Source organism: Macaca mulatta, chromosome 13 (genome assembly GCF_049350105.2).
Source record: "Macaca mulatta isolate MMU2019108-1 chromosome 13, T2T-MMU8v2.0, whole genome shotgun sequence".
Lineage (NCBI taxonomy): Eukaryota > Metazoa > Chordata > Mammalia > Primates > Cercopithecidae > Macaca > Macaca mulatta.
Window position 1 is genome coordinate 50258862 of NC_133418.1, and position 20520 is coordinate 50279381.

The 20520-nt window shown below is 50.5% G+C and overlaps 3 protein-coding genes across 30 annotated transcripts in view; 2 read left to right on the forward strand and 1 right to left on the reverse strand.

The window, feature by feature from the left end:
* The window catches only part of LOXL3 (lysyl oxidase like 3), a 23800-nt gene extending 9786 nt beyond the window's left edge, over positions 1 to 14014 (forward strand). For 4 of the 12 annotated variants that reach the window (XM_077959262.1, XM_001110611.5, XM_077959261.1 and 1 more), the window contains 10 exons: positions 10218 to 10437; positions 10670 to 10850; positions 10991 to 11145; positions 11388 to 11555; positions 11689 to 11851; positions 12371 to 12614; positions 12713 to 12828; positions 12908 to 13044; positions 13151 to 13262; positions 13465 to 14014. In XM_077959262.1, the coding sequence (XP_077815388.1) occupies positions 10218 to 10437; positions 10670 to 10850; positions 10991 to 11145; positions 11388 to 11555; positions 11689 to 11851; positions 12371 to 12614; positions 12713 to 12828; positions 12908 to 13044; positions 13151 to 13262; positions 13465 to 13538 (1570 nt within the window). In that variant the 3' untranslated portion in view covers positions 13539 to 14014. Of the gene's footprint in view, positions 1 to 10217; positions 10438 to 10669; positions 10851 to 10990; positions 11146 to 11387; positions 11556 to 11688; positions 11852 to 12370; positions 12623 to 12712; positions 12829 to 12907; positions 13045 to 13150; positions 13265 to 13464 lie in introns of those variants that run through there. The other 8 variants (XM_077959265.1, XM_077959266.1, XR_013402686.1 and 5 more) reach the window with 7 other exon arrangements.
* Positions 13828 to 20444, reverse strand: HTRA2 (HtrA serine peptidase 2). Of its 5 annotated transcripts, NM_001258138.1 has the most exon segments (19): positions 13946 to 14327; positions 14433 to 14528; positions 15218 to 15287; positions 15417 to 15522; positions 15748 to 15780; positions 16016 to 16210; positions 16300 to 16504; positions 16606 to 17536; positions 17617 to 17757; positions 17837 to 17983; positions 18176 to 18360; positions 18622 to 18694; positions 18790 to 18865; positions 19113 to 19177; positions 19279 to 19381; positions 19518 to 19637; positions 19746 to 19861; positions 20050 to 20169; positions 20274 to 20444. In NM_001258138.1, coding segments are annotated over 8 exon segments (1377 nt in total). In that variant the 5' UTR covers positions 17112 to 17536; positions 17617 to 17757; positions 17837 to 17983; positions 18176 to 18360; positions 18622 to 18694; positions 18790 to 18865; positions 19113 to 19177; positions 19279 to 19381; positions 19518 to 19637; positions 19746 to 19861; positions 20050 to 20169; positions 20274 to 20444; the 3' UTR covers positions 13946 to 14161.
* On the forward strand, positions 17335 to 20456 carry AUP1 (AUP1 lipid droplet regulating VLDL assembly factor). 13 transcript variants are annotated; one of them, XR_003722102.2, is made up of 12 exons: positions 17420 to 17535; positions 17616 to 17753; positions 17833 to 17983; positions 18176 to 18360; positions 18622 to 18694; positions 18790 to 18863; positions 19111 to 19177; positions 19279 to 19381; positions 19518 to 19637; positions 19746 to 19897; positions 19988 to 20168; positions 20273 to 20456. XR_003722102.2 is itself a non-coding variant. In XM_015112708.3 (12 exons), exons 1-12 carry the CDS (start codon positions 17486 to 17488, stop codon positions 20307 to 20309), a joined length of 1269 nt encoding a protein of 422 aa, XP_014968194.2. In that variant the 5' UTR covers positions 17420 to 17485; the 3' UTR covers positions 20310 to 20456. The 13 variants fall into 13 exon arrangements, 8 of the variants coding, with proteins under 8 accessions (XP_014968192.2, XP_014968194.2, XP_014968195.2 ...); XR_001439187.2 differs by having other exon boundaries at positions 19746 to 19861; XM_015112708.3 differs by having other exon boundaries at positions 20050 to 20168.
* Positions 20457 to 20520: the final 64 nt, after the last annotated feature.

The following is a 20520-nucleotide window of genomic DNA, read 5'->3' on the forward strand; positions in this document are numbered from 1 at the left end:
CGCGATCTCGGCTCACTGCAAGCTCCGCCTCCCGGGTTCACGCCATTCTCCTGCCTCAGCCTCCCGAGTAGCTGGGACTACAGGCGCCCACAACCGCGCCCGGCTAATTTTTTGTATTTTTAGTAGAGACGGGGTTTCACCGTGGTCTCGATCTCCTGACCTTGTGATCCACCCGCCTCGGCCTCCCAAAGTGCTGGGATTACAGGCGTGAGCCACCGCGCCCGGCAAATTTAAGATTCTTTAAGACATTGAAGTGGTGAGGCTAAGTTAGGCAATTTAATATAGGACTCGGAGTTCAGTTGAGTAAAACATATAAAGTCCTGAAACTGGACAACATACCAAGGAAGTGAATGTAAATTTAAAAGACAGAGAGAAAGAGGCCCAGAGACTGAACCTTGGGGAGACTAAATATTTAAAAGTCAGAAGATAAGATGAAATGCAAACAGTGAGGTGAGGTAGGAAGAAAACCAGTGGAGTGTAGTGGCCTGGGAGCCAAGTAAAGTGCTTCAAAGAGGAGAGAGTGACCAGCTGAGTCAGTGCTGCCCAGACCTAAAAACATGAGGACTGAGAAACAAATGCTGGATTTAGCAACAGGGAAGTCACTGTTGTCCCCAACAGAGATGATAATGAATGGCTTATATTTGGAAAACAGTAAGTTAGCAAGAGTAGGTTTATACTGAGAAATAGTGGGAGATCTAGATAAAGGGAGGCCAGAAAATGGAATGCTTTAGGTGCCAAATTGGAGAGCTTGGCCTTTGCCTTATAGAAAAATTACAAATAAAAGTATTTGTATGGGACAAGAATAAAGCCAGTGTTTTTGAAAGTTTGCCTGATAGTAGTAGATGAGGAGAGGAGGGTCTGGATGCAGTAAAACCAGCCAGGAGTTTGTTCTAAAATTGAAGCTTATCAGGAGGGTAACAACAAAGATGGAGGAAAATAAATAGATGTAGGATGACTGATAGAACATGGAGATGAGAGAAGAGACACCTAAAATGATTCCGACACTGCCTGAGAGAAGGATGGTACCAGCAGCCATCTCTGGGCTTCAGGTTAATATGAATTAGCTTAGAGATGGGCCGTCTTTGGAAAGTTTGAGACACAGGAATTGTCCCCAGGTATGCAAAGCTGAAATAATTTTTAGAGATCAGGAATATTTGTTGGACATATCGGAATCTCATACTAAGTCTGGGATATAAAGCCTGGGGAAAGAGATACACTAAAGCGCAGAGGCCATTTTTCTTGGGGAAAGAGATTGCGGGAGTCCTGGGAGATTCTGTGATGGGGCTATGATCTAGATCCTTCACAGGTCAGGCCCAGCAGAGGGAGCATTCTCGCAGGTGATACAATTATGAAAGACAGGCAAGATAGTTGTGAACAACTCTCCCCTCCCTAGGGGGAAAAAAGATGGATCTGCTAGCTTTTAGAGGAAGTAAGATTTAGGGAATGAGAAAATCAAAACCTGATGTATTAAACATTTTTCAATTTGTTTTGGTAGTTCTACCCTAGAACGTGTAAAAGTTGTAGAACTTTAGAATAAGAAAATAATGTACAGATAATTGAACTATTTACTGCTCTTTTACAGGTAATGAAATTGAGGCTCTAAGAGCTTCAGTGCTATTTAAGAAGTCACTCTTCTAGTTAATTTCAGCTTGACAGATGTTTATTGAACTCCTATTTGCCAAGTACTCTGCAAGGTGCTGAGAATACAAAGGTGAATAAATGACAAGAGAGGTTATTAGGCTGCACACCATAGAAGACCTTATGGTCCTTATAATAAAAGGATTGGGAAGCCATTGATGTTTGGGTTTTTTTGTTTTTTTGTTTTGAGAGGGAGTCTGGCTCTGTTGCCCAGGCTGGAGTACAGTGGCACAATCTCTGCTCACTGCAACCTCCGCCTCCCCAGGTTCAAGTGATTCTTCTGCATCAGCCTCCTGAGTGGCTAGGACTACAGGTGCCCACCACCACGCCCAGCTAATTTTTGTGTTTTTAGTAGAGACGAGGTTTCACCATGTTGGCCAGGCTGGTCTTGAACTCCTCACCTCAGTTGATTCGCCCACCTCGGCCTCCCAAAGTGCTGGAATTACAGGCGTGAGCCACCGCTCCCAGCCATTGAAGTGTTTTTTGTTTGTTTCTTTGTTTGTTTTTTAAGACGGAGTCTCTCTTGTCACCCAGGCTGGAGTGCAGTGGCTTGATCTCAGCTCACTGCAAGCTCCGCCTCCCGGATTCACGCCGTTCTTCTGCCTCAGCCTTTGGAGTAGCTGTGACTACAGGCGCCCGTGGCCACTCCCAGCTAATTTTTTGTATTTTTAACAGAGACAGGGTTTCACTGTGTTAGCCAGGATGGTCTCGATCCCCTGACCTCGTGATCACCCGCCTCGGCCTCCCAAAGTGCTAGGATTACAGGTGTGAGTCACTGTGCCTGGCCCATTGAAGTGTTTTAATGGGGAGGGCTGTGAGATGGCATGATCAGGTTTGTGACTCCAAAAGATCATTTTGAATCTATTTTTCTTTTTCTTTTCTTTTCAGACAGAGCCTTGCTTTGTCACCCAGGCTGGAGTGTAGTGGTGCAATCTTGGCTCACTGCAACCTCCGCCTCTCGGGTTCAAGCAGTTCTCCTGCCTCAGCCTCTCGAGTAGTTGGAGTTACAGGCACGCACCACCGTGCCTGGCTAATTTGCTTTTTTTTTTTTTTTTTTTTTTTGTATTTTTAGTAAAGATGGGGTTTCTCCATGTTGCCCAGGCTGGTCTTGAACTCCTGACCTCAAGTGTTCTGCCTGTCCTGGCCTCCCAAAGTGCTGGGATTACAGCTGTGAGCCACCATGCCCGGCCTTTGACTCTATTTCTGAGGATGGTCGGGAGAGGAGCAAGATATATGGATTGGAGAGATTTAGGAAGTAAAATTGACAGGACTTGGTTATTGATTGACTTTGGGATCCTAGAAGGGGAGAAGTCAGGATTAACCCCTAGGTTTCTGGAGTGGATTTTGCTGAGATAATTATCTTTCTTTTTTTTTTTTTTTTTTTTTTTTGACCTACATTACATTTTAGATTACTTTCAGATCTCTACCTAGAAACATCAAGAAGACAATGAAATAGATAAGATTACGGATACACTTTATATTGTGTGTATTAGATTATGGTGTGAATTAGACCATATAGAGGGCCCTATATGAAGTGAGAACAGAATGCCTAAGATAAGAGCTCCACAAATTTTAATGACCAGATAGGGAAGGAGCCTGCAGAGAAGACCAAGAAAGAGCAACCAGAATTAGGAATAGGCGGCTCTGGGCACACTGCCTAGGAGTCAGCCCTGCTCCCTGGGGAGCCACTCCGGAAATTAAAAATATTTTAATAATAATAATAATAAGCAGAATTAGAAATAAAACCAGGATATTGTAGTGTTATAGCAGCCAAAGAAAGAGAGGACAGTCAGATGTTGCAGAGAGGTCAGTAAGATAAAGACTGAAAAATGTCTGCTGGATTTAACAAAATAGAAGTTTGCAGAGTGATAGGTAGGGAAAACCAGAGGAAGTGGGTTAAAGAATGAGTGAGAGGAGGCTGGGCGTGGTGGCTCACACCTGTAATCCCAGCACTTTGGGAGGCCAAGGCAGGTGGATCACTTGAGGTCAGGAGTTTGAGACCACCCTGGCCAACATGGTGAAACTCCGTCTCTACTAAAAATACAAAAATTAGCTGGATGTGGTGGTGCATGCCTGTAATCCCAGGTACCTGGGAGGCTAAGGCAAGACAATTGCTGAGCCCAGGAGGCGGAGGTTGCAGTAAGCCAAGATTGCACCACTGCACTCCAGCCTGAGTGACAGATCGAGACTTTGTCTAAAAAAAAAAAAAAAAAAAACGGTGCGAAGAGAGGATATAAAGATGGTAAATATGGACAGCTCCTGAAAAATGTTACTATGAAGGGGAGGAGAGATGAGTAGAGGGTGTGTATGTGTGTGTGTATATATGTGTCTGTGTGTGTGTAGGAGTGATTTGAATGTTTAAAAGGATTCAGTTGAGAAAAAGAAATTGTGTGCAGGACAGAAATTGTAAGAGATGGAATTTAGAAACATTTAGGGACAGTAGACTTAGAGAAGAAAGATAGTTGAAAGGAATGAGAAGAGGATATGCAAATATAGACAGGTTTTTGTTTTGGGTTTTTTTCTGTTTGTTTGATTCTTTGTTTTTGAGATATAGTCTCTCTGTGTTGACCAGGCCGGAGTGCAATGGCACCATCATGGCTCACTGCAACCTCGACCTCCTGGGCTCAAGCAATCCTCCCATCTCAGCCTCATGAGTAGCTGGAACTAAAGGCTCGAGCCACCACATCTGGCTAATTTTTAAATTTTTTGTAGAGACGAGGTCTCACTATGTTGCCCAGGCTGGTCTCAAATTTCTGGGCTCAAGCAGTCCTCCTGTCTCAGCCTCCCAAAGTGCTGGGATTACAGGCGTAAGTCGCTGCCCCTGGCCTATACATAGGTTTTTATGTTTTATGGTTGAAGGAATGAACAAATGGTAGGTGGAAACAAACATATCTGTGAGTGAAGAAATTTAAATCAAGACAAATAACAGCACTGGTCCTCAATAAGACAAAGTCCTTAACATAACTTATATATAATTTTATATATAAAATATTTATAAGATAAAAGGGTCTAAACTCTTTTATATAAATATGAAATAAGATTACATATATGGGCCGGGCGTGGTGGCTCACGCCTGTAATCCCAGCACTTTGGGAGGCCGAGGCGGGCGGATCACAAGGTCAGGAGATCGAGACCACGGTGAAACCCCGTCTCTACTAAAAATACAAAAAATTAGCCGGGCGCGGTTGTGGGCGCCTGTAGTCCCAGCTACTCAGGAGGCTGAGGCAGGAGAATGGCGTGAACCCGGGAGGCGGAGCTTGCAGTGAGCCGAGATCGCGCCACTGCACTCCAGCCTGGGCGACAGAGCGAGACTCCGTCTCAAAAAAAAAAAAAAAAAGATTACATATATGTACGGGTATATATATATAAATAATACAAAGACCTTATGATATAATGTCCTTAAATAATTTAGAGAAGAGGTACTTCTAAATTTCTAGACAATACCAAAATGTTTGAGTACTACTCTGGAGACCAAGGTGATCTCTCCAGGTTGATTGGTGAAGAGGCCAAGTGTATTTCATTTTGCACATTTTAGACATGTTTAAGAAAAATACATTTGGAGAAAAAATTTCACACCATATTTATAAGATGAAAGAGTCTAACTACTAGTAATGTCTCAGTAAAGGGACCTGAAAGTTGTATATTCTTTGCCAAGAATGTCCAACATTTTGGACACTTTGACAAAGAGACCAACTAAGTAGATCCTCAGGAAGAAGCTGAGGCAGGAAATATCAAACAGCTTCTGACTGGTTTAAAATATATACATATATTTAAATCCCAAGGTGTCTTCACACATTAAACAGTCATTCCTCCGTACCCATGGGGGATTGGTTCCAGAACCTCCCAAGGATACCATAATTCAAAGATGCTCAAGTCCCTGATATAAAATGCTATAGTATTTACATATAACCTATGCACATCCTCTGTATGCTTTAAATCATCTCTAGATTACTTATAATACCGAACATAATGTAAATGCTACATAAGTAGTTGTTATATTTTATTGCTTAGGGAATAATGACAAGAAAAAAAGTTGGTACGTGTTCAGTACAGATGCAGGTTGAATCCACAGATGCAGAGCCCATGGATATGGAAGGCCAGCTGTACTGTGTTGAAATATGACTCCTCAAGAGAAACAGCAGAGCAGGAACATGTTCAAAGAAAGGACAACTAAGGCTGGGCTCAGTGGTTCATGCCTGTTATCCAAGCAATTTGGGAGGCCGAGGCAGGAGGATAGCTTGGGCTCAGAAATTTGAGATGAGACCAGCCTGGACAACATAGTGAGACCCTGCTTCTACAAGAAAAAAATAATAATAATCAAAAATATTAGCCAGTCATGATGGTGTACGCCTGTGGTCCCAGCTATTCAGAAGGCTAAGGTGGGAGAATCACTTGAGCCCAGGAGGTCAAGGCTGCAGTAAGCCATGGTTGCACCATGGCTTACTGCAGCCTGGGTGACAGAGTGACCCTGTCTCAAAAAAAAAAAAAAAGGAAAAATGATTTATTTCCCTGGAAGTTAGGGAGATGAGCTCAGTTTGTGAATGACCACAGCATATGGGATTGGAACTTCAGCAGGAAGGGCGGTGTCATTGTGAGGAGCCTGGCCTGTGTTCCCCAGTCAAACCAAGTTAACGCCCTTGGATATTCAGCCTTCGTTCTTGGTCCTGGCCCAGCAGCCTCAGGCATGGACAGTGTCAGAATTCTTTCTCAAAGAGAGCATCCAGGAAAAAAAGACACGGTAGCCTCCCTAGGCCTGACTCAGGCTGGTTCTCCCTCCTAGCCTGCTCAGTCTAGCAATCCTAACAATCCTAACAATGCTCCCCTTAGCCCTCCACTGAGGTTTAGCACTAACATCTGGACCCAGGAGTCCTTGCTTGCCATCCGCCCTATCTAATTTCTGAGGGTGGTAGCATGGGGACACCATCCTGAGTCCACGGCTTTCATTTCTGCTCACCCACCTGGTCGTGTGCTGATGAGGCCAAGCAACCATGAAACTTCGGGTCTCGGCCAGGCACAGTGACTCACACCTGTAATCCCAGCACTTCTGGAGGCTAAGATGGGCGGATCACAAGGTCAGGAGTTTGAGACCAGCCTGGCCAAGATAGTGAAACCCCATCTCTACTAAAAATACAAAAAAAAACAGCAAGCAAGCAAGCTCGGGTCTCAGGAGTGTCTTGTCTGCTGTTATAATGTCGTGCCACCAGGAAGCCTTCTGACTTCCTGGTGAAGAAGTCAGAAGAGAAATCTTGCCCCTGGTCCTAGTTGCACCAGCCTTTTCCACTTGGTTCTACACTGACCCTGACTACTATTGTCTTATCCTCACAGAAAGTTGAGGAAGCAAGCGGCCAAGGTCTCAGCCCGACACCCCAAGTCCCTTGGAAGGTAATGGGGCAAGAGCCCTGGGACCTCCTGCTCACCCCGTGGCCCCAGGAGGTGGATGGATGGATGGCAGCCTATCCATATCCATCCCAGAACCCAAACTGATGGATTAGGGATGTGAGGAAAATGGCTTTTCCTGTGGGGAGGTGAAGGGAGCAGGCATGGGATTGGGCAAGCTTTGATCTTAGGGAACACAAGGAGGAAGTAATGTAGGAGCGGCTGAGAAGCCTGCCATCTTTACATGTCCCTCCAACCTCAGCCACCTTCATTCCTCCTCCTTCCTGCCCCCTCCATCACTTCACTTAGTTCACCCACATTCCCATTCTCTCCCCTCTCCACCTTTCTTCTTCCCTCCTTCCCCTCCCAACTCTGCCACGTCGATTGACATCGCTAGATTTCCCATTACTGTTGCTGAATCCAGAGAGCAGCAAGAGTTCCTGAAATGCAGTTTAGTGGTATTCGGCAGACGGTGGACGTGGAAAATCTGGCCGTCCTTCACTTTTCCTGTCCCCATGCTGCCCGCGAAGGGTCTTTCCCAGAAACAGAAAAATAACCCTCTACCTTTCCTGTGCCACATATGTAACCACTACCTCTACCAACTTCCTTCTCCTTTTTGCAGACCAATCACCAAGCTTAAAGTCAAACCCAAACCCCGAGTGGGCAGGGGGCCAACCAAGAGGTAAATAAAATTCAGGTTGGGTGGAAAGGAGAGGGAGCACGGAGTTACCCGGCTGTGGCCAGGGAGGGAGGGGGTCCAGGAGGCCTGTGTGGCTGAAAGAGCTGACCAAGAAGAGGAGCAGCAGCACCTCTTAGAAATCACTTTCCAGGCCGGGCGCGGTGGCTCAAGCCTGTAATCCCAGCACTTTGGGAGGCCGAGACGGGCGGATCACGAGGCCAGGAGATCGAGACCATCCTGGCTAACACAGCGAAACCCCGTCTCTACTAAAAAAAATACAAAAAACTAGCCTGGCGAGGTGGCGGGCGCCTGTAGTCCCAGCTACTCGGGAGGCTGAGGCAGGAGAATGACGTAAACCCGGGAGGCGGAGCTTGCAGTGAGCTGAGATCCGGCCACTGTACTCCAGCCCGGGCGACAGAGTGAGACTCCGTCTCAAAAAAAAAAAAAAAAAAAAAAAATCACTTTCCAGGGCTTTAACCAAAGTGTTACGCAAGACTGGTCCTTACCTTGGTCTCAGGAATGATGCTCGTCCCAGGATTTGTTGGTTTTTTCACTCACTGACTACCTCGTTCCACATGCTTGCTTATCTTCCCCTGGTGAGTTCCAGGAGACAACCTGGAGCTTTTCTCTTTCAGACGCCATACTTGCCTCTCCTGTAAGAGGCTACATTTGCCTAAGGGATCAGTGTTCCCAAATCAAATGTTTTATTTGATTAGTTGTTGAAAATAAGTGCTACCAGCTTACTCAAGATGGAGTGAAACTCAGGGTCCCCTTTGGAACCTTTACCAGGAATGTGGACAGATTGACAGCCCCTGCCTCTCTGGCTCATTTTCCACAATTAGGCTCCCAGTTCCCTAATCTTCCTCCTGGGCTCCTTTAGAACTCGAAGTGGGAAGCTTCCAACCCCTGTGATTACATCTAACTTGTCTTCAAAAGGCAGTTTGCACATTAAAAGTCTCCCTGATAACTTCAACAGGGACTGAAGTATCGATAATTCATCCCTTTCTCCTCTCCTGTTCTCAACAAGTTCTAGTCTCACCCAGTGGTCCCCTCATAGCCCTCATTCCCCAGGTTCTCTGGTGGTTTCAAAGGATCCCAGAAATTTGGGGATGTTCTTGTAGTGCCCTTCTAGCTTAGGGTCACCTTTGCCCAACATGGCCACACTCTAGCCTTCCCTGACCCCCACATTAAAGTACACACTGCCATTTTTATTTTGTTCATTGTAGACAACGGGGATGAGGATGTTTAGAAGATAGATGTCTTTTTCCTGTGATGGGTTCTTTTTTACTTTCAGCCAAACAGGACTCTGGGAGAGTGCCTGATCTCTAGATCTTCAGGATCCATTTATCCTGAGCTTCCAAAGGTGTTCTGTAAAGTCTCCAGGCTTCCTTTGTCTGTTTTGTGTATAAACTTTTCCTCCTCCTGTGTCTTCCTAGCCAGTGGCTTCAAGTCATCATACTCCGTCCTTCCTCTGACATCAGGTGATAGGGCACATTACTGCAATAATGCATGACCACATCAGCCTCACAGACCCATTCCACTGACACCAGACCTCATCTTCTTCCCTTTTTCTGTGGGCTTGACCCAACTGTTTTGGGCAGAGTGTACTTCACTCAGGCACATGCCTCACTGCAGCCTCTCATTCTATTGGTATCGATAAACAAGTCCCCCCATTCTCTCAAACATCTCGGCACCATTTCCAAGCTTTAGCATCTATAGTTCAGTCCCATTATCCTATTCAGATGGCTTTGGGACACTGTTATGTTGAAATTGCAGAAGCATGGACTGCCTTTTTAAAGACTTACACAGCACAGGTCCTGGGATGTCTCTGCCATTTTGTTGTTCACATCCACCTCCTTTCTCTGGTCATTTATTCCCTCAGACGTTGACCTGTCCTGCATTTATACATCTTCATTCTTGCATATGCCAGTCCCAGTTCTTCCTGCATCTACCTGCTGGTCTGTTCTTGCTGCATCTGCCCCTCCTAATCTGTCCTGCAGAGTCTCTGGCCTCTGCAGAGCCATGTAGATGGGAGACTTCCTTAGTCCTTTGCATCCTGACTTACTCAGTTATTCCAGTCTCAGCATCACAGAAGGACTTGCTCGCCCCGGCTTTTCAGGCTTCCTGTGTCAGCCACTCCCTCCTGGCCATTTCTTCCAACTGGAAAGTCCTGGTTTCCCCTTCCCTGAGGCCTTAGCCTCAGCCTCCTTTAGGGCCAGCAGCCTGAAACCACTTGGAACAGTTTCTTCCAGGCAAGTCGAGACTAGCCATCCTTCCCTTAGGGTTGTTCTACTGTAGGAGGTCCCCAAGGGCCCTCCTGTCTAGGTAGTTGAGGCTCCCTCAGCCTGGAAACGCAGCAGTCCCCACGTATCTCCGGAGGGAAACACAGAAGGGGGAAGAAGAGGGGATAAATGGTCACAAAAGGGTGGGGGGCATGGTGGAGGCTTGAAGTGGGAGGATGGTTGTGGGGCCAAGAGGCAGGAGCATTGTTTTACCCTACTGCACCTCACTCCTGTCCCCCCAGGCTGCTGGCCCAGCGGCAGCAACACTCCTTTGGTCTGCATGGGGTGGCGTGCATGGGCACGGAGGCCCACCTCTCCCTCTGTTCCCTGGAGTTCTATCGTGCCAATGACACCGCCAGGTGCCCTGGGGGGGGCCCTGCGGTGGTGAGCTGTGTGCCAGGCCCTCTCTACGCAGCATCCAGTGGCCAGAAGAAGCAACAACAGTCGAAGCCTCAGGGGGAGGTGTGTGAGACAGTGACTATGACCTTTCCCACCCCAGGTGGAGAACCCCTAGCCTGGCAACCCCTGATTAAGCACAGCCCTGACCTTTGAGGACAGAGAGGAGCCTTCCAGGGGGTGGGCCACAGACCTGATACCACCCACTCCCTCCCACCAAAGTCTCACTCATCTCCTAGGTGCCCTCTCCATGCAGATGTTGCCATTTGCCTCTGTTGGGCACTTCTCTGTTCTGTAGGCCCGTGTCCGTCTAAAGAGCGGCGCCCACCCTGGAGAGGGCCGGGTAGAAGTCCTGAAGGCCAGCACATGGGGCACAGTCTGTGACCGCAAGTGGGACCTGCATGCAGCCAGCGTGGTGTGTCGGGAGCTGGGCTTCGGGAGTGCTCGAGAAGCTCTGAGTGGCGCTCGCATGGGGCAGGGTGAGGCGGCATGGAGGTGGGAGGGAGAGGGAAGGAGGTACATGCTCCTGGGGGGCACACTCCTTCGGAAGGTTAGGTGTCCCCTGGGCAGACAGTATATGCTTAGTTACAGCTTCCTGATCTTTGCCATCCGGTCCTAGGCATGGGTGCTATCCACCTGAGTGAAGTTCGCTGCTCTGGACAGGAGCTCTCCCTCTGGAAGTGCCCCCACAAGAACATCACAGCTGAGGATTGTTCGCATAGCCAGGATGCCGGGGTCCGGTGCAACCTACCTTACACTGGGGCGGAGACCAGGGTCAGTCATCCTCTCCACCTTGGTTGAGGTCTCTTTCATCCTATCCAGGCCTGGCCTCCAATCTACAGTCCAATGGCCCCCAGCCCGTGGACTGGCCCCTGCCATCCTGCAGCTCCCACCTGACCCATCACTTGCTAGCCCATTATGTGCCTCTGAGTCATGCTTCAGCTACATCTATGTTACAGACTCCCACTACCTCACCTCAAAGCTTCCTCCAGCGCTTCCATTCTGTGTCACTACAGATCCGACTCAGTGGGGGCCGCAGCCAACATGAGGGGCGAGTCGAGGTGCAAATAGGGGGACCTGGGTCCCTTCGCTGGGGCCTCATCTGTGGGGATGACTGGGGGACCCTGGAGGCCATGGTGGCCTGTAGGCAACTGGGTCTGGGCTACGCCAACCACGGCCTGCAGGTGAGTGGGAAGGAGAGGGGAGCCGAGGCTGTTGTCTCAAAGCCTGTGTTTTGGGCAGAGGGCTGAGGAATGAGTCCCTTGGCCCAAGATGCTGGATCCTGGGCCTTACAGAAACATCTGCATATATCCCCAGGAGACCTGGTACTGGGACTCTGGGAATATAACAGAGGTGGTGATGAGTGGAGTGCGCTGCACGGGGACTGAGCTGTCCCTGGATCAGTGTGCCCATCATGGCACCCACACTACCTGCAAGAGGACAGGGACCCGCTTCACTGCTGGAGTCATCTGTTCTGAGAGTGAGTGAAGGAGGGGGTGATGCATGCCAGGGAAGGGAGGGTCTGGGCCACCCCTTTGCTGGGAACGGGGGCTGTAATCTGGAGGGGCACTCGTTCCCCATAAAAGAACCAGTTTCACCAGGCAGGCGTGGTGGCTCACACCTGTAATCCCAGCACTTTAGGAAGCCAAGGCAGATGGATCACGAGGTCAGGAGTTCAAGACCAGCCTGGCCAACATGGTGAATCCCTGTCTCTACTAAAACTACAAAAATTAGCCAGGTGCGGTGGCAGGCGCCTGTAATCCCAGCTACTTGGGAGGCTGAGGCAGCAGAATCACTTGAACCCGGGCGGCAGAGGTTGCAGTGAGCCAAGATCACGCCACTGCACTCCATCCTGGGCGACAGAGTGAGACTCTTTCTCAAAAAAAAAAAAAAAAAACCACAACCAAAAAAACAGTCTCACACACTAGGGAGGGATGGAAGCACCCCTCTCTGTGAAGTCAGCAGTGACTTCTAACACCCTCTTCCTTTATCGGTGCAGCTGCATCGGATCTGCTGCTGCACTCAGCATTGGTGCAGGAAACCGCCTATATCGAAGACCGGCCCCTGCATATGTTGTACTGTGCTGCGGAAGAGAACTGCCTGGCCAGCTCAGCCCGCTCAGCCAACTGGCCCTATGGTCACCGACGTCTACTCCGATTCTCCTCCCAGATCCACAACCTGGGACGAGCTGACTTCAGGCCCAAGGCTGGGCGCCACTCCTGGGTGTGGCACGAGTGCCATGGGTGAGAGGGTAGGGAGTCAAGTAGAAAGGCAAGGCCACGGGGATGGGGCAAACCTTCTGGGGGAAGAGAAGGAAACAGAAGTTCCCTTCTCCCCACAGGCATTACCACAGCATGGACATCTTCACTCACTATGATATCCTCACCCCAAATGGCACCAAGGTAGCTGAGGGCCACAAAGCTAGTTTTTGTCTCGAAGACACTGAGTGTCAGGAGGGTGAGTTGGGGCCTGAAGTGGACCACATGGTATCCATCGCACAGCCTTTCCTTACACTGACATATGCCAATCCCTCCAGATGTCTCCAAGAGATATGAGTGTGCCAACTTTGGAGAGCAAGGCATCACCGTGGGTTGCTGGGATCTCTACCGGCATGACATTGACTGTCAGTGGATTGATATCACAGATGTGAAGCCAGGAAACTACATTCTCCAGGTACCTGGAGTCTGGGGCTTCCAGATGGGTGACTGGGGGGAGCGTTAAAGACACCTTTGAATTTGAGGATTGTTGCTGGGTTAAGTGGCCTTTTTCTCACTCACAGATTGTCATCAACCCAAATTTTGAAGTAGCAGAGAGTGACTTTACCAACAATGCAATGAAATGTAACTGCAAATATGATGGACATCGAATCTGGGTGCACAACTGCCACATTGGTATTTGATGGGAAGAGCAACCCAGGAAGATTAGGGGATGGGAGGGAAAGACGTTCATTCTCTTTTCTGTAACTTGTTTCTGCATCTTCCCACCCTCCTCTGGAGCTCTCAGTCCCTCCACTTGTACCCATCTTTCTCCACAGTGGGTCTGTCTTCCTCCCTCTGTGCAGGGCGCCTCCCAAATTGCCTGTCCACTCTGCAGGTGATGCCTTCAGTGAAGAGGCCAACAGGAGGTTTGAACGCTACCCTGGCCAGACCAGCAACCAGATTATCTAAGTGCCATCGCCCTCTGCAAACCACCACTGGCCCCTAATGGCAGGGGTCTGAGGCTGCCATTACCTCAGGAGCTTACCAAGAAACCCATGTCAGCAACCGCACTCATCAGACCATGTACTATGGATGTGGAACTGTCAAGCAGAAGTTCTCACCCTCCTTCAGAGGCCAGCTGTCAGTACCTGTAGCCAAGCATGGGAATCTTTTCTCCCAGGCCCAGCACCGAGCAGAACAGAGCAGAGCCCACCACACCACAAAGAGCAGCACCTGACTAACTGCCCACAACAAAAGATGGCAGCAGCTCATTTTCTTTAATAGGAGGTCAGGATGGTCAGCTCCAGTATCTCCCCTAACCTTAGGGGGATACAGCTTTACCTCTAGCCTTTTGGTGGGGGAAAAGATCCAGCCCTCCCACCTCATTTTTGACTATAATATGTTGCTAGGTATAATTTTATTTTATATAAAAAGTGTTTCTGTGATTCTTTAGAGCCCTGGAATCAGTGCTGGTGGTTGGAGGGACCTGCCCCCACTGGTTCATTTAACCCTCTGTCCCGGCGCCCTCAGAGCCTCAGCCAGGAAGGCAAGGAGGAAATCAGAGCAGGAGCCTCATACTCTTGGTGATCTATTCATTCTGTGACCTCAGGGGTCACATATAAGGTCAGTGTTTCTCGTCCCCGCCGGATCTGCACTGCCAGCTGGGATTGGGTTCGAACAGCTTCATAAACATCTTCAGCATTTTGTACCATCTGCCCCCCAATGGCCAAAATCACATCACCAGGCCGCAGACCAGCCCTACAGAGAAAAATGGACAGAGAGAAAAGAAGGAGTACAAAGCCTAGTTCAAGGACACATGCACACCTCACCCATCCCCATATCACACTGCAGCCTCTCCCTCACCGGTGTGCAGGGGAGCCCAGGATGACTTTATGGATGAGTACACCATGCTGAACATCAGGAAAGCTTGGTTCTCGAAGCTGTAGTTCAGCAAGGATGCTGAAAGTACACAGATCACCCTATTAGCCAAACCCAGGCATTCTCCCCATCCTGAGTTCCACCTCAAGTCTCTCATCAACACATTGGCAAATAGATGGACAGGACATGCGCTAGGTACTACAAAATACAACGGCAACTCACTTTCTGTCTTCTAGCAATAAAGTGCAACATGTACATAAAAGATGTACACCACATGAGGGCACCAAATGACAAACAGTATGAAATCAATAGCACTAATGTCATTCTAGAGTACTAAAAGAAGCTTTAAGGGGAAAAAACTTAAGCTGAGCCTAAAAGGATGGGTCCAATATTAACCATATAAAACAAGAACAGCATAAATAAAAAACATGGGAGTAGGAAATCAGGTTGGCTGAGTATTCATATAGGAAGGTATTACAGCCAGGTCTAGAAAGTTGATTTACAGACAGATGGAAAATGCCCTTAAATGCCAAGTTAATGGATTGAAGGCTTGAAATCAAAGCAGTAACAGGATGAAATCAGTCTGACAGGTGTAGAAAGTGGAGTGGAATAAGAAAGTCAAGATGATGAAGGGAGACAGCTCTTGTGATTATTTCAAGTGTGACACAGTTCATTTTAGATAAAGACAGAAATGAGAACAAAGCTCAATAGAGGTGCCCACCTCTGATTACACTGGTCACATTACATGTCACTATCCCTAAAGCTCATACCTGGGACTCAGGGTCAGCATCATCACCCCAATGTAGCGCCGCTGGGACCCACTGATTCCAGAGGAGGAATCTGTGACAGAGGGACAAATAAGCCCCACCCAGCTACATCCTTCCTTCCCTGCCCTCTTCTCCCAATAGACCACCCTCCAGGAAGTCCCAATGAATGCCCCTCCCGTATTTCCCCATAAGCCAGGCTCACTCTTCTTTTCCCCACGATGCAGAAACTCTCGAAGGCGATCAGAAGGGATGGCAAAGGAGATTCCAGCTGTGACCTTCATGGTGTTCACTCCAATCACCTCTCCATCCTGCAGGGATACATCCCCCAGTTCCCTAGCCCAAACAAATAGTAGGGGATGGGGGCACCCGAACAAAAGTAGCAGCAAGTGTTGGGGAGATCCAGTTGGATGTTGAGAGATAGCCAACAAAGAACTGCTCAGAAACTTGACCAAACATCCTTGAATTAGGGAAAACCTACCCTTCCCACACAGACCTGGGGCTGGGATTCTTGGAAGGAAGGATGTCTCACTCACCAGGTTAACCAGGGGACCTCCAGAGTTCCCAAACTGCAGGACAAGGAGAAAACATGAAAGAGATCTGAGGATTCTAAGTCTGGGGGCATACCAGGATGTAGGTACTTTCTCCAAATTCTCTTCTTTCTCAGCCCATGAATGAGTGGCCACATTTTTGCAGCCTAAGCTCTGTATATAGGCTCATCCACCATATATCAGTTGGTGCTTGTACCACACAGCCTCTCCCCACTCCCCCATCATGTGTCATTTCTCTCCTATCAGGACGCACATCAATAGCTGCATCCGTCTGAATGTATTCCACATTGGTTTGGGGGAGTCCCAGGTCTCTGGCTGGACGCTGAGCAGAGCTAACAATGCCGGATGTGATCGTGTTCTGCAGTGCAAAGGGACTTCCCATGGCAACAACAAACTCCCCTTGCCGGACATCAGCTGAGCGTCCCAGAGGCAGCGTGGGGAGAGGCTCCTAAGGGAGAATGGGTATAAGAGACCTGTCATCTGGAGATGCGAACAAACAAGCAGCTCCAACTAGACCTGGCCTACCCCAGCCCCCACCTTAGTCTGAATCCTCAGCGTTGCGATGTCTGCCACGGGATCCACAGCTGTGACCACGGCCTCATACGTGTCGCCGCTAAGCAGTCTCACACGGACTCTGCGCCGATCAGCCACCACATGGGCGTTGGTGACAATGAGCCCATCGGCAGCCACCACGAATCCTGAGCCGTTCGAGATAGGGACTTCACGGCCCAAGAAAGGGTGCCTGGAATGGAGGGAAAGCACGGATAAGAGGAGGCCCTGACCCCTCCTACCCGCCCGCCCTCCGGCCCGTGGCTTCAGTGCCTCCCGGTCTACCCCCATTACCGGTCCAGGATCTCGATATAGACCACGGCAGGTGCTGTCTTCTCCACCACATCTGCGATGAAGTTGTACTGACTCCGGGGAGAAGCGGGCGGCGGGCCAGGGACGGCGGCGAGGACGGCCGGAGGACCCCGACCCCCGCCCCACAACAACAACAGCACTGCCCCCCCAGCGCCCAGTGCCACAGCCAGCCACGCGCGCGAACGGGTTCCAGAGTTCTCTGAGGCCTCCCGGGTCCTGGTATCTGGGGTCACCGCAGTCAGTTGTGCCCGGGGACCCGGGGTCCCAGACGTCAGACATGCTCGGGGTTCAGGGACCCCAACACACAACCGGGCCCAGAGACTGGGGGTCCCATAAGTCACTCGGGCCCGGGGGTCAGAAGTTCCTGACGTCAGCAGGGCCCGGAGGTCAGGGGTCAACCGGGGTCTCCTCCCCCAGCGAATGCCCCCCAAAGCCCGCCATGCCCGAAGGCTCCAGCCTGCACCCCGCCCCGCCCTCGGCGCAGCCATCAGCTCCGCCTCGGCTGCCTCCTCGCCCGCCCTACTCAGAGGCGGCACCCAGGACGCGAGCAGGCGGACAGTAGGACGCGGGGCACGCCGGTACCTGAAGTCCTCCAGAAGTGCACGTCGGGACCAGGATTCCGGGAGGCCGACTCCTCCCCGTCCCGCGAATGCCGGGAATTGTGGTCTCCGTGGGACGCGAGTTGTGAGACGGCCCAAGGGGCCGCAGGGTATGCTGGGACCGCTAGCCCTTCCGGCGCGCCTCAAGACTTCGGGTCCTGTCACCCCGGGCGGATGCCCAAAGACTCCGCCTTCCCAGGAGCCCCTGCGGCCGGGCGCGAAGATGGCGGCGGCGACGGCTGGGCGCTCCTGAAGCAGCAGTTATGGAGCTTCCCTCAGGGCCGGGGCCGGAGCGGCTCTTTGACTCGCACCGGTAAGAGACCCGGCGGGAAGAGACCTACCCCTGCGTCCTCTCGGCCTTCGGCGCCCGACCACTTCGCCTCTCGCCCCCAGGCTCCCGGGTGACTGCTTCCTGCTGCTCGCGCTGCTGCTCTACGCGCCGGTCGGGTTCTGCCTCCTCGTCCTGCGCCTCTTTCTCGGGATTCACGTCTTCCTGGTCAGCTGCGCGCTGCCAGACAGCGTCCTTCGCAGGTTCTGACGCGGGCGTTTGGGGAGTGTCAAAGCTGGGCCTGGCCCGAGGCCACACAGTCACCACCGCCTGTGTCCCCAGGTTCGTAGTGCGGACCATGTGTGCGGTGCTGGGGCTCGTGGCCCGGCAGGAGGACTCCGGACTCCGGGATCACAGTGTCAGGGTCCTCATTTCCAACCACGTGACACCTTTCGACCACAACATAGTCAATTTGCTCACCACCTGTAGCACCGTGAGTGAGAGCGAGGCCGAGAGCGCCACGGGGCGGTTCCCTGGGGCCCAGCTGAAGGCCCCCCTGTCCCACTCGCGTTCCCCATGGAGGATACTGAGCCTTACCCCTAACCCCGATCCTCTACCCCACATGTCATTTTTTTTCATTTTCCTCAATTTTTTTCTTCTTGCTTTCTCTTCTCCTGGTTCCCAGCCTCTACTTAATAGTCCCCCCAGCTTTGTGTGCTGGTCTCGGGGCTTCATGGAGATGGATGGGCGGGGGGAGTTGGTGGAGTCACTCAAGAGATTCTGTGCTTCCACGAGGCTTCCCCCCACTCCTCTGCTGCTATTCCCTGAGGAAGAGGCCACCAATGGCCGGGAGGGGCTCCTGCGCTTCAGGTGGGTTTAGCACAGGTATCGGGTGCCAACTGGGTAGGTGGTCAAGCTTGTGGGCCCTTGAGTTTTTACAACCTTCTTCGGCCCTTAGCCCCCAACATCTCTAGTTCATTTCCTTTCTGTCCACTTTTAGTTCTTTCTCCTGAATGCCTTCTTTCTTCAATTGTGTGCTTGTAGAGTTTGACAGTTGCCTGTTTTAAGGCACCTATGATCTGCTGACTAGCCTGGCTGGATTCCCATCCTACTTTCTCCTTCCTCTTCTAGTTCCTGGCCATTTTCTATCCAAGATGTGGTACAGCCTCTTACCCTGCAAGTTCAGAGACCCCTGGTCTCTGTGGTGAGTGTGTGTTGAACAAGGAATCTCTGGGGCTTGGAAGGGAAGTTTCCCATCCCTGGCCCTGGCTTAGGCCTCACTTCATGCCCTCCCCTCAGACGGTGTCAGACGCCTCCTGGGTCTCAGAACTGCTGTGGTCACTTTTCGTCCCTTTCACGGTGTATCAAGTAAGGTATTATTAACTGCCCTCACATTTTGGTCGCTGGGGAGAGGCTCACCTCAAGGTCAAGGAATTAGTGGCCTCTGCCCTGTCCATTTGTAGATCTTTATATCAGAGTTCTACCACAGAAGCAACACAAAGTATTTACAGTATTTACTATTTTCCCACCCTCACCATGCAAAGAGTTACCAAAGCGGGGAATGGTGACAGCCTCTACCCTGGGTGCCCACAACATAGCCCTGGATTGTTTTTTTTGCAGGTGGCTTCGTCCTGTTCATCGCCAACTAGGGGAAGCGAATGAGGAGTTTGCGCTCCGTGTACAACAGGTGGTCGGGTGCACAGGCAGGGTGGAGGTGGGGTCCCTACTTAGGAGGAGAGGGAGGAAAGCTTGAGATCTTGACACTTCCAGTCTTCCAATTCTCCCTAGCTGGTGGCCAAGGAATTGGGCCAGACAGGGACACGGCTCACTCCAGCTGACAAAGCAGAACACATGAAGCGACAAAGACACCCCAGATTGCGCCCCCAGTCAGGTATGTGGTCTCTATACATTACAGCTTTGGAGTTTTTTGTTTTTCACCCTACTGTGATTCCTCCCCTTTTCCTGTGCTAGTTAGCCTCTCCTAGTTCTCTACTTACCAGAATTTCTTTTTTTTTCTTTTTCCACAGCCCATTCTTCTTTCCCTCCCTCCCCTGGTACTTCTCCTGATGTGCAACTGGCAACTCTGGCTCAGAGAGTTAAGGAAGTTTTGCCCCATGTTCCATTGGGTGTCATCCAGAGAGACCTGGGTATGGGAAAGGGTGGCCCCACACCGGGAGATTGGGCACAGGGAGGAAAAGTGGGTTGTGAAGGAAGAAAGTGAGCAAGGAGTGGACTCCCTTCTCTTTTCTCCTCAGCCAAGACTGGCTGTGTAGACTTGACTATCACTAATCTGCTTGAGGGAGCCGTAGCTTTCATGCCTGAAGACATCACCAAGGGAACTCAGTCCCTACCCACAGCCTCTGCCCCCAAGGTGAGACCCAGGAAATGGTCAGATCCAAGTCTTGCGGTGAGTTGGGGGCAGGCTACATACTCCCTTATCCCTGACCTTTCTTTTTTGATCCTGAGACCCTAGCATAGTGCCTCTCTTGCAAAGTAGGCATTCGATGCGTGTTTAATGATGATGACTCCGCAAGCCCTCTGACATTGTGATCACCTCAGTTCCCCAGCTCTGGCCCGGTGACCCCTCAGCCAACAGCCCTAACATTTGCCAAGTCTTCCTGGGCCCGGCAGGAGAGCCTGCAGGAGCGCAAGCAAGCACTATATGAATACGCAAGAAGGTGAGGGGGTTAGAGGGCAATGAATAAGTTGGGGCAAATTGGAGAATGGAATTATGGAGCTACTATGGCAAAGCCTGAATAATGTCTCTCCCTATGTCCCACAGGAGATTCACAGAGAGACGAGCCCAGGAGGCTGACTGAGCTCAAAGGAACAGGATGGCACCCAGAGCCGCAGGACGGAGACTGGGGGCAGCCCTCACCCAACTCACAACAGGCTGGATGGGTGGGTGGTAAAAGGGAAGGATGAGGCTCCCCCAATATCACATTAAATTCATGGTTTTCATTCAAGGTGTATGTTGTCTCTCTGGGTCTCAAAAGCCCTGTGAGTGGGTTCCTTATTCCTTGGCTTGGG